The sequence below is a fragment of the Vipera berus genome, assembly GCF_964194415.1.
Source record: "Vipera berus genome assembly, chromosome: 1".
In the NCBI taxonomy this organism is placed as follows: Eukaryota; Metazoa; Chordata; class Lepidosauria; order Squamata; family Viperidae; genus Vipera; species Vipera berus.
The window spans coordinates 227,674,060-227,686,481 of NC_138202.1; the positions used below are offsets into that span (position 1 = coordinate 227,674,060).

The 12,422-nt window shown below is 41.2% G+C and overlaps 1 protein-coding gene across 1 annotated transcript in view; it reads right to left on the reverse strand.

The window, feature by feature from the left end:
- The window catches only part of CSMD1 (CUB and Sushi multiple domains 1), a gene marked incomplete at its 5' end in the record, with an annotated part of 1,150,904 nt that extends 1,139,173 nt beyond the window's left edge, over positions 1–11,731 (reverse strand). The window contains one exon of the mRNA XM_081335496.1: positions 11,662–11,731. Within this exon, the coding sequence (XP_081191622.1) occupies positions 11,662–11,731 (70 nt within the window). The remainder of the gene's footprint in view (positions 1–11,661) is intronic.
- Between the last annotated feature and the right edge of the window lie 691 nt (positions 11,732–12,422).

Consider the following 12,422-nt stretch of genomic DNA (forward strand, 5'->3'; position numbering starts at 1 on the left):
CTGATAGGTTATAATGTGTTTGTTGTCTTTGTTTCCCTGGCACTGAGATTGAGTACTAAAGTGCCCGGGGATTCAGATTCTTTCCCTATTATATGTATGGTTTTGGTGGTGAAATGTGGGGCATCAGGAGATCTGGGTTGGGGAATATTGGGGCAGTGCATTTTGGTGGTAACTGATATGGGGAGATATGGCAGGAAGTTAGGGTGTGGGTGATCCTCAGGGAGCATGATCCCAGTGCTTTATATTGGTGATTTGTTCCAGTCCCGGGATCCATTCCCATTTCCTGAACAGCATACCTAAAGAGGCCCTGGTTTTCTGTTGCTGCTGCTAAATGCCAGCTCAATTTCTAATAAATCCTCTCTCATTTGTGATTTGATCACATATGAAAGGGGTGACCTGAGATGTACCTAGCTGGATCCAGAAAGAGAGGGTAGTTCCTCTTTTGGAAATGTGCCCATCTGGGTGTCAGGCATAGAATAAGCTGAGAATCCAGGGTGAGGGTGGAAGTGTGGATGAATGCTATTTGGGAATCTGATGGTTTTCAGGCATTTAGATTTCAGCAACTAGATGTGAGATCTTCTTGGGCTCTAGGGATCAATTGGGATCATTGCTACTGTACCAGCTTCCCTGCTGCATAGTGACCTCCCTTTTTGAGCTCCTTGACTCAAGTTTGCAGGTTCAATTCAAGGTGTTGGTTATAACCTTTAAAGCCCTACAGGGCATGGGATTGCCTTTCCCTGATTCCATTAACCCAACGCTTCTGGTCTGGCAGGAGAGATGTGTGGAGGTATCACCAGCTATGGAATTTTGTGTGTTGGCATCTAGCAAGAAAGCCTGTTCTGATGTAATCCCCCCCCACCCCTGTGAAATATCACTTCCCCCAAAGTGAGCTTGGCCCCAACCCTTTTGGCCTTTAAAACATTGTTTTATCAATGAGCTTGGGGATCCCATGGTGGAATGAAGCCTCTTAGATGGTTATATGATAGTCAATGAAATGAACTATGTTTTCCTGTCGTTTTGTTTTTTTACTTGTTTGTTTCTTGTGTTTATTTTAATTTAAATTGGCTGCTTTAACAGTTGTATGTGTTTTTTATTTCCCAGAGTCACTACATGAGATGGGCAGCTATACAAATGTGATTAAATAAAAATAAATAAATACCGGTATATGCCTTTGTTTCTTCGGTTTAGGACCACAAGGTTGACTCAGCCTTCCATCCTTCTGAAGTCGGTAAAATGAGGACCCAAATTGTTGGGGATAATATGCTGCCTCTGTAAACTGCTTAGAGAGGGCTGTAAAGCACTATGAAGCAATGTATAAGCCTAAGTGCTATGGCTATTTCTACCAAACCAACTGGAACATTTATAATTTTAATATACAACTAATCAACACAAATGAATCAAGTGTTAGAGGGTTAAATGTTGGGTAAGTATTTCTACCTGTAAAATGAGGCAGCCTGTGACAGAGGCTTTAAATAAGAAACTTATTGTAAAAATACTCAGGTTTACTAGTATCATCATATGGCATATGATCAGGTCCTTATTTGTTTGCATTTCTAATCTTAGTTAAATGCCAGTTTTCAATTTGGTCTTCCTTTAAAAAGGAAAAAAGGGGGGGGGAGAGCCACCCATCCCTCTAGAGTTGACAAAAGAAAAAAAAAGAACCAATTGCCATGGCAACATGAGTTTCTTTTTTCTGTTTCCACAGATCATCTCCCTGTTTACTAAATTTATTAAAGAAAGCAAGTAAAGGTTAATTTCTCTTCCACAGCAAACAAATGAAGTGCAATGAACAGTACAGAGATCAAATGCTACATGTGGCTTGGTCAATAAGTATCCCAATATGCTATGTCTACGAGTGCTATATAGGAAGGACATCAGTATTCAGCTGGAGCACACATTCACATTTGGACTTAAAAAACATGGGATAAGTGGAACAATAAGGGATCTAAGACCCATTAAAGGCAAGAATATTGTTCTTTCCTTCTGCAAGATTTGTACTAGGTAGATTCTCAATACTTCCACTTTCAAGAAATCCAATTTAAATAGCATGGTCCCAAAATCGGCATTATGCCTAGCTACAAATAGTGCCTAAAATGGTTTTATTTAAAAATAAAATATCCTATACAATAGACTCAAACAGTCAGTTATACTGCAGGATTTGTGTGTGTACTTTCATAATGTGACCTCTCCAAGATAGTTGTTAACTTTATGGGAAAGGCACAGGGAAGGGGACTAAAATGGCACATTCATTTGTGTATTGTATAGAAGTTATATAGCCATGATTCTAGCCTATAAGTGCACCTGGCAACTAGGAGAGAAAGGAGTGGAATTATTAGTCTTCTATTAACTAAAAGAATAACAGAGTTGGAAGGGACCTTGGAGGTCTTCTAGTCCAGCCCCCCTGCTCAACCAGGAAACCCTGTAATATTTTAACCAAATGGTTGTCCAGTTTCTTCTTAAAAACCTCCAGTGTTGGAGCACCCACAACTTCTGGAGGCAAGTCTTTCCACTGATTAATTGTTCTCACTGCCATGAAATTTCTCCTTATTGCTAGGTTGGTTCTCTCATTGATTAGTTTCCATCTATTGCTTCTTGTCCTGCCTCAAGTGATTTGAAGAATAAGCTGAGCCCCTCTTCTTTGTGGCAGCCCCTTAGATATGGAACACTGTGATCATGTCACACCTAGTCCTTTTCATTAAACTAGATATACCCAATTTCTGCAACCATTCTTCCTATGTTTTAGCCACCAGCCCCTTAATCATTTTTGTTACTCTTCTCTGCACTGTTTTTAAAGAGTCTCAGCATCTTTTTTTATACCGTAGTGATCAAAAAAGGGTGCAAAATAGAGACTTATGAACAAAGCACTTCCACATAACACTGTTTTCATGTTTCAATCCCTCCAAATCATTTTATAAATCTAAAGTGTAACCATCTCCATTTCTGCAGAACAGGCAGTAATCGATCCATGCTCTCCTTTCAAGAGACCAAGAAAAAGGTTCAAAAAAATTAATTCTATAAGTACACTGCATCGAGCAACCGCAGATCCTGGAGGAAGTCCCTGTTTAGCCCCTCCATTCTATCTAAAATAAATTAAAACAAAATACTAGCAATCCCACATCCAAGTTTTCAATGCATGTTGTACACATTTATCTGGTCATTAAAAAGAATTCTGAAGATTTGTAAGTGGGATAGCTGACAGCTCCATTCTTCCTGTATTAAAAATGAGTTTGTCAATCTTCATTCATGATTCAGTCTATCTGTAGAAAACTGATAAGTGTCACTTTAATAGATCAAAATCACAGTAAAATAATTTGTAATTTGTCTGGAAGCTGCTTATCAAAACATTCATCTAGATTAGAAGGTAAGTAAAAAAATAAAGCTTTTTTATATAACAAAATTAAGGTTAACTTTGTTTTTGCACTTTACCTCTTGTCAGTCAAAGCTGGGGCGACTTGGAAAAATAGATAAAAACTGTGTCATCCAATCAATCAAGGGAAAATATTGTGAACAAATTAAAGTAGCAGAAGAATAGTCTGAGATTAAAAAAAATACATACACAGACAAAAGGAGCAATTCAGTTCTCAGTGCTCTTCAGTTAACAGAACGAGATTATATTATGAAGATGAATTCTATGCCACTACTATATTAGCATTGGCATTTAGAAACTTTAGGAGAAAATGCTTAAAATAAAAAAGTAAAATTCTTATACATAAGAATTTATTTGCTTACGCATTTTCGTTCCTCTCTAGGCTGCTCCTAGAAATACAAACCATCTGCTATTTTTTTTTTATTTACAGCAGTCTATATACTCAATAGCTGCTCTTAGTTTTGGCAAGTCCCTACCCAAACAGCAACAGAAAAATGAACCTTCTTTTTCCTCCCTCATTTGCTCTGTACTTACTCGAATCCCATTTAGGAAAACAGCCTCACAGTATGAGAATCATTATTCTACACGCAATGAAAATACAATGCATGGGGCCTTTTCCACCCATATATATGAATAGGCATTAAGCATAGTAGGGAACCTTTAGTTGTTGTAGTTCTAGTAATTATTTTGACCAAGTGATAGCAGCAAGCAGAATGTATATAAAAAAGCACTCTTTAAAACTAAAATCTTAAGTTACAGCACATACGTGTGTGTCTAGTTCTAAATCTTTCTGGTTAAAGAAAGGTATTTACTCCCCTGCATTTCATTTCTTGTTATATGAAGCTTGGCAGTGGAAGTATCATATTACCTAAAGTTGTTTTGTATCCTATCTTGTGGGCTAGTAGTACAAGGTAAAAGATAATTATTTCTATTTCGGGCACACACAACTTTTTAAAGGAACAGTAGAGAATTCATGCCAAGTATCTAATTTGAATTATTTTATTTTCATTTCCCTTCTACTGTATGCAGTACATTTTGGTAAATTTAATGCTTCTCTCTAAACAAAGATTCCATTGCTTTAAGGGAGAAAGTGCCAATCCTTAATAAATCATAACAAAATACAATGACTATTCATTATTATTCCTTCACTGGTAAATAACTGTTGATGTTCCTAAACCAGTTCTTCCTTCTCATTAGGTGGCCAAAGTATTTGAGTTTTAGCTTCAGGATCTGGCCTTCTAAAGAGCAGTCAGGGTTGATCTCCACTAGGACTGACCGGTTTGATCGCCTTGCAGTCCAAGGGACTCGCAAGAGTCTTCTCCAGCACCATAGTTCAAAGGCCTCAATTCTTTGGTGCTCAGCCTTTCTTATGGTCCAGCTTTCACTGCCATACATTGCAACTGGGAAGACCATAGCCTTGACTATACACACTTTTGTTGACAGGGTGATGTCTCTGCTTTTTCCTTAAATAGTCGCTATTAAAATATAATGCTTAGTCTTTCAGATAATTTCAGAATTATTTCACTGACTTGATAAAGACAAGCTTGCAAATTATTGCTCTCCTGCTTGTTTGTGATGAATAAAAATTTCCTCCAAAGAATTTGAGTATAGAGAATCTTGAAAATGGAATGTGATTGACTATTGTTTTTCCAAACTATTGATGTGTAAGCATGCTAGGAAGGATTTTTGCATGCTAGGAATTTTTGGTGGACTTACTTCCAGAGCAGCTATGTTTGTTGTCTTAGAAACTAGCAGGGCTTGAAATGTCTGCACTATAAATTGCTATTGGTTTTAGGCCAATTAGTCTCAATATTATGTCTAACTAATTCCTGCATACTCTTATGGTACATGGTGTTTCCTTGTGACTAATTTTAGTTCCTAAGCTCTTGAAACTAGGAACAATTTTGTGTACACTATGCACAGTGATAGACTGCATAAACTATTAGTAATTCCCATAGCTGTTTTCACAGAATCCTAGATTTATTGGAAGTCACTAATTCTCTCACAGGATTTCTGATCTGATAATCAGCAGTCAAAACTACCCCTCCCATATGCTCAGATTAAGGACAAAAAAACTAATGAGCACTTTTTATGTAATAGTAACTCATGATCGAAATGCTTCTGATAATCCCAAAAGCCAGAGAAGATGAATACGCTGATTTCACCCAAGATGTTTCCATATCAGGGGCAGTTTTTCTAGGATGGATACTTTCTCTAAAAATTAATAATTAAGGAAATATGGCTATAAAGCCAATTGATAGTTTAGATAGAGATGGCAACATTTCTTATCCTTACAGCCTCAGCACGTACAACTATAAGTAGTCAGCTCAGCATGCTAGGTGTACGGTATATTGAAATGGACATGCTAGCAGCAATGAACAGCGGACACAACAAATGAAATCACAGAACTTCTTCTCAATATAAATGTTGGATGAAATATAGTGAGAAGAGCAGCTCCTTATTCTGCAGTGCTTCAGATGGTCACAGGTTGGACTCTGCTGTAGCATCACTCTTAGCAATGAAATTAAGCTACCTGGCTAGCATGTATATCCCCCCCCCCAAGGTATTTTTCAAAGAAGTGAAGTGTTAAAATAAATACATTCATGTTTCTTTGGAAGTATGTGCCATCTAAGTAGATAAACTCATGCAAACATTTTGCTGAATAGTCACAGTTACTGGTGAGCTTTATTAATAAGATGCCAGTATGTTCATTTTAATATAATAAACCCAGAGAAAACTAGGTACTTATAAAATGGCATCACATTTTTCCCTTTAGTTGTAAAAAAATATATATCCTAAATACTGAAGAGTGTAAAAAGGGAAAGGGAACTAGGACAGATGTGGAAAATTTCAAAGAGAGTATTTATGTTCAAAGGTTAATATTTGGGGTTCGCAAAACTCAGTAAGTGATTTTGATTTTTAGGCTTCACTGGGGATTTTAGATAACACCTAGCCTTGGGGTTTATACAACATACCTTCTTAACTCACATCTAGAGAAATGAAAACCCTATGCATTTTCTTTTTTATTTGATAAATAATAAGGTAAGAATTCTCCATCTATATTAGTTGGAATAAAATCAGGAGAGGAGGATTATCACGCGATAACTGTGCCAAGGTTTTTAAATGGTGTTCCACATTTCATAATGCGATTCAGAAACTATCCTAGTAGTAAACAGTGTTAAATCCTTGGAACTTTAATCAAGTCTTTAAATTTTTCAATACATAATACATATATAAATCGTGAAACATAAACATTATTTTCTTGGGGAAATGTTGACATGGGAGGACCCAATTCCTTACCCAAGTGGATGAGACTTGAGATATTAAAGGGTTAAGCATTCCTGATCCAGGGTTTTGGGATATGACATTTTGATAAGTGAAGAACAGAAGAGGATATTGTTTAATAAATGACTTGACTTGTGCCATAATGATCTAAGATTGGCAGAACAAATGTCAAAAGACCCACAGGCACACCCTTGCAACCAAGGGGGGGGGGAGAGATTCTTTAGACTGTATCATCTTAATATGTAATCATTGTCCTATTAGCTCTTTAAATTTAAAGTGCAAAGTGCAGCTTTTTTTTTAATCAGGGAAGCTAAGCTAGTGATTCAACTAAAACCTTTCAGTGAATATGCTAATGAGGAAGGAAATTAAGATGTTCTCCCAGGCTCTGGATCTCTGCAGTCACTAACTGTAGATCTTTTCTGCCAATCTCAAAAGCATATAAGCAAAGCAGCCACATAACTGTTGAATCTTTCTTCTTTTTTTGCCAGACTATAGATCTCCTTCCTTCATACAAATATATATTCTCCCAAACACACATACGGTAGAATCGTTCTAAATAGTAAAAAAAAATATGCAGCAAATGCTTTTCTACAGTATTCCCCATTTAATCACAAGAAGTAATTCTTGCCCCTTTCTTTCAAGTGATGTGCTACTTTTCAGCTTCTTGCACATATTAAGAACCTATTAATTACTGAAAGTGAAGCTGCACTCTTCTAACCTTAATTCCTCCCCTGTTCTTTATAATTAGCCAGTAGAGCATATGTTATTAGTGCGACAGAGGTAAAGTTATAGAGGAGGTTTTCTTACATTTACCTTTTTTTTTCATTTTGGGTTTTAGTACGATGATGTATAACCCTCCCTAATTTGGGGCTGCTATGATGATGATCATATTTCAACTTTAAATCATATGTATGGTATGGAGTATGGAGTGGTATCAAGAAAACACATGGTGAATTACACTAAAACATGCAAAAACCTTTTCCTATCAGAAACAATTAAGTTATAGGAGTAAGTTTTGAAAAGTATTCCCAATGTTTGCTTAGTTAAATGTACTAGTATTGTTTTTTTTTCAGTTTGAAGGCGCTTATTAAAGTAACGTAAATAGATGGAACATCAATTCCTGTAGGTCTTTCCTATAAAAATATATTGAAAGGAGCCTTAAATATAATAATCTTTTTAAAAATGCTTATTAGGAAATTATATACAATTGTTAAAATATGGATTTTAACGCATATATATATATATATATATATATATATATATATATATATATAATTTTGAAAATTAGAGGAACATTACAAGCAGCATACCATCATATTTCTCCATAGAAATGCTACCTTTCAGATTATTCAGTATTCAAACTATCAGTAAAAAAAGCTGATTATTTCTTCTGCATAGTACAGTTAAAATAGAGTTCCTGTGTTCTGTTATAATTAGGATTTTTACATATTTAGAAAACTAAGACTGATCTGTTACTAGGTGATGGCTATTTTTTTTTCCTGTCATTCTGTAAGCAGTCTAATTCCAATCACAGATTTACATTTTGCTCAATTTAGACCCCAGAGCTATAATGCTTGAGAGCATAAAATGATGAGGAAGAAAAAGTCAAATGTCACAGCTTGTGCTTCCACTGTCTTATTCTTCTACCTGTTGTCTGGTCCACTACTACATCCAAATGTACTGGAACATTTTTTCCCTCTAAAGCAGAGGTGTCAAACTCAATTTCATTGAGGGCTGCATCAGCATTGTGGTTGCCCTCAAGAGGCCGGGTGGGTGTGGCCTGGGTGGGCGTGGCCTACTGGGTGGGCGTGGCTAGAGTGCGTATGGCCTACTGGGTGGGCATGGCCAGCTCTACATCGTTCGCATCAAGGGTGCCTATGGGGGCCTGGGCAGGAGTGGGACAGATCTGAGGGTCTCTGGTAGAAGGAGGGTCTCTAGGCCAGGGCCAAGGCAGTGGGGGCTGTTCCCTCACTGTTTCTAGGATGGCTTCGGGGGCCACATGAAACCATTTTGCGGGCCGGATCCGGCCCCCGGGCCTTGTGTTTGACATGTCTGCTCTAAAGTGACACAGGCTAATCTTAACTCTTACAAAACTGCTCCTAGTGGTACTCGTCACCATGAAATAAAATCCCCTTTATCTATGAGCCACATATATTCGATCAGTGCCGATTAAGTATGAATCTGTATACAGATGTTCATACATGATAGTAAGATTAAAAAAAAACTAAAATAACAAGTGTCAAATGCCAATCATGATGCATTTAAAGAAAGAATCAGAGGTTTAAGTCCTCAACGGTAGCTGAAAAAAAGTGTACAAAGACTTTTAACTTTTCCCACTAACCTCCTTCAGCATTTAATAAAATAGGAATGGCACTGATATCATTGGATGAGCCCATTTAACTGGTCTGTAACATTTTTTCTTGGGAAACCGATCTCAGAGCTCCTTTCCAAGCTGGCAAAACTGGTGGCATAAGCAGCTGTTAGCAACCAGATCATAACAGTCTGACTTGCTAAAACATGCAAATACATACATTTCTTTTCCATCCAACTTTACACACACACACACACACACACACACATACACACACACACAAAATCTGTAGCCAAAGAGCTGAAATGCTGGACACATAGCAAGGTTATTAAGTGGCGTCAACAGGAGGGCAAAGGAAAATCTTGGCTAGTCAAAGAGGATCCTGTTGAGCAAACAGTAAAGAGGACATCATTTTCTTGTACTTCCAAGAGAACAAAAAAGAATGAGAGCACCAGAATGTGAGGGAAATGAAATGAAAGCGTTTTCTTCGTGCAGCAGAGAAACCGGATGAAATCCATCGTGGTGGATATCCCAAGAACACAGCTAGTTGGGAATTCTTCCAGTTGTTGCCCCAACATATTCGGAGGGCCCCAGTGCTCTCTCGCTCTCTTTCTCTCCCCCCCCCCACTTCTCTCAGGTCAATCTTCATTTATACAGAAGCTGGCCTTTCAGCACCATTTTGAAACATGTCAGATATTTCAATCCCCCCCCCCCCCCGTTCTTTATTCAAAGTGAGTAAAATGAGATCAGAGGCAGTAAAGAGCCAGGCACCACTTGTCACCTGCAGTAGCTCCAGGAACGTAGCTGAAGGAGGGAGCTTCAGTGCACTAAAAACACAACTTGCCTTTGCTCTATACTCTGCAAACCTTAGAGCACAAATCTCAGAAGAAACAGAAAAAGATGTCCTCTCTGCCTCTGGCTTTGCTTCCCACCCCCCACCCTGTAACCCAAAGTAATTCAAAGAAAACCAAGAAAAAGAAGGGGGAGAGAGGAAGGGGGAACCAAGGGGAATCTCCATGGATGTTCACTTCACAAAATAACCCCATCACTTTAGAGGGCAACAATGTGACATAATTAAGAGCACCTACACATGAGGGATAGATAGCAGAATCAGGACAGAAATCTTTGAATGTTGTATTCTGTTTAGTATTTTTTCTAAAAAAAATAATAAAATAAACTAGGGCAGCAAAAAACAAAGAGAAAATAAGGGCGGGACCATCTTCAATTTTTTCAACAAGCCAACTACAGACTTTTGCTGTCTGATGGTCACACACATGAAGCTGAGTTTTAACTGGGAGCTTCAAGGGAAGCAAGAGAGAGGCCAGTTTCAACAGTGGCAGGTGCTGTTTTCTGGGAGTAGCAGGATCATGGTTACCAGTATCTCTTCCACATGTGCGCACACACCCCCACACCCCCACAAAACACTACTTGAGAACTTGAAAAAGGCCAGGTAATGAGGCAAAGGGAATTCAGAAGACATTGTTGTGCATGTGTGTGTTTGGGGGGGGAATGGGATGAGTTGTGGGGTAGGGCCGACAATCAACTGGAAGTCCTGTAATCCTCCAGTATTCTGCCCAGCTTAATTTCAAAGATAAAAAGAATCCCAACCAAGCCAAATGTGGGTTGAAGGGCCAGTGGCAAAGAACCGATCCTCGAATGTGGGTCTCTCTGCCTGCCTGCGTCCATGCAAGAGCATAGAGAAGGCTGACAAAGCCTGCACACACAAACACAGGCTTTGCCCATTTTTATTTATTTATTTATTTTTTTACGCTGAGCATCAAGGAGAGCTTTTTGTAGAAGCCTGCTGGAAAGGAGGAGAGCCCCAAGGAGGATGACTCAAGCGCTGCTCTTCTTTCCTGCCTGGCTTTCCTGCCCGGCTTTCTGCTACTTGCAAAAGGTACAAAAGTGCTTAGCCAAGCTAGTCAGGCTGGCTTTAACCTCACAGCCAGCTTCTCCTCAGTGGGCAGAGGGAAAGAAGGTGGCATGTGGGGGCAAAGAGCTCCAGGCGCCCTGGAAGGGGAAGCCTGCTATTTTTAAAAGGGAGGGGGCAGCCTTGACAGCCACTTTTAGCATATCTTCCCTCCCTTTCCCCCCCCCACATCCATCCATTCATGCAAGTCCTTCCTTCCTTTCCTTCCTTCCTTCCTTCCTTCCTTCCTTCCTTCCTTCCTTCCTTCCTTCCTTCATTTCCTTCCTTCCTTCCTTCCTTCCTTCCTTCCTTCCTTCCTTTCCTTCCTTTCCTTCCTTCCTTCCTTCCTTCATTTCCTTCCTTCCTTCCTTCCTTCCTTCCTTCCTTCCTTCCTTCTCTTCCTCCATCCCGGGGTAGTCCCGGAGACAAGGCGACAAGACCATCCACACAAAACACGGGACAGCCGGAGGCGGCTGGAGGAGCAGGTGCCGTTTGCCCCGCGCCGCCTGAACGAGTGGGCGGTAGGCAAAGAAGGCAAGGGGGGGGGGCCCTCACGCCCGACCAGCGCGTTCAACAAACGCCCCCCGAAGGGGTATCTCGGTAAAAAAAAAACCAGAGAAGGCAATACCCGCCGGAGACTAAAGCAGCCACCCGACCCGGGCAAAAGCCCTCGAACCTCCCCTGGTTCGTGCACCATCCTTTTTTTTTTTTTTTTTTGCCTCCTCCGAAGAAGGCAAGCTTCGCTTCGCTGGAAGAAAAGCAGCCGCCGCCGCCGCCGCCGCCGCTTACCCTGAGCTGCAGTGAGGAAGCCCGCGCTGAGCACCACCAGCAAAGCCTCGAATCGCCTCCACGCAGTCATCTCTGCAGTTATTCCACACACATAGAAGAGGAGCGGCGGGCGAACCAGCTAGCGGGAAGCAGCCGAAGAAGGAGGCTGGTTGGTGGGGCGGGCGGGGAGGGAGGGAGGGAGGGGGGAGGAGGGAGAGAGAGAGGGAGAGACCTGGCGGGGACGCCCCTCAGTTTGCGAGCGCGGCTTCCCGTCCGGGCCCCGAGTGCCGAAGGGACTAAGGCCGCCGGGGCCAAAGAGTCAGCAAGGCGAAGCCAGGCGGCGGCGCAGCGGCCAGCGAAGAAGCTCCAGGTGCCGCGAGTGGGAGCCGCCGCGGCGGCGGCAGAGCCTTCGACGCCTCCCGCAAGACTGCCTGCCTGCCTGCCTCCGCTCGGCTCCTTCTCATAGCATCAAGTGCCGGCGAGCCACTGCGGGGTCGGGCGCTCTGGAAGGGAATCCTCCGCTCCGCTCCGCTTTCCGATTCTCCCCCTCTCCTCTCCTCCGAGGCAGGAAAACAACAGCCGGCAACCCCGCGAAGACGTCGACGAAGAGACGCCAGGCACGAGAGGAGAAGAGAAGCCACGGCAGAGGAAGGCGGCGGCGGCGGCAGCTCTGGGAGAAGCAGCAGCAGCAGCTGAAGAAGAGGAGGAGGAGGAAGAAGAAGAAAAAGGGAAAGGGCGCGGGCGTGAATGGAAGGGTTCCCCCCCGGCCGGGAGGAGACAGA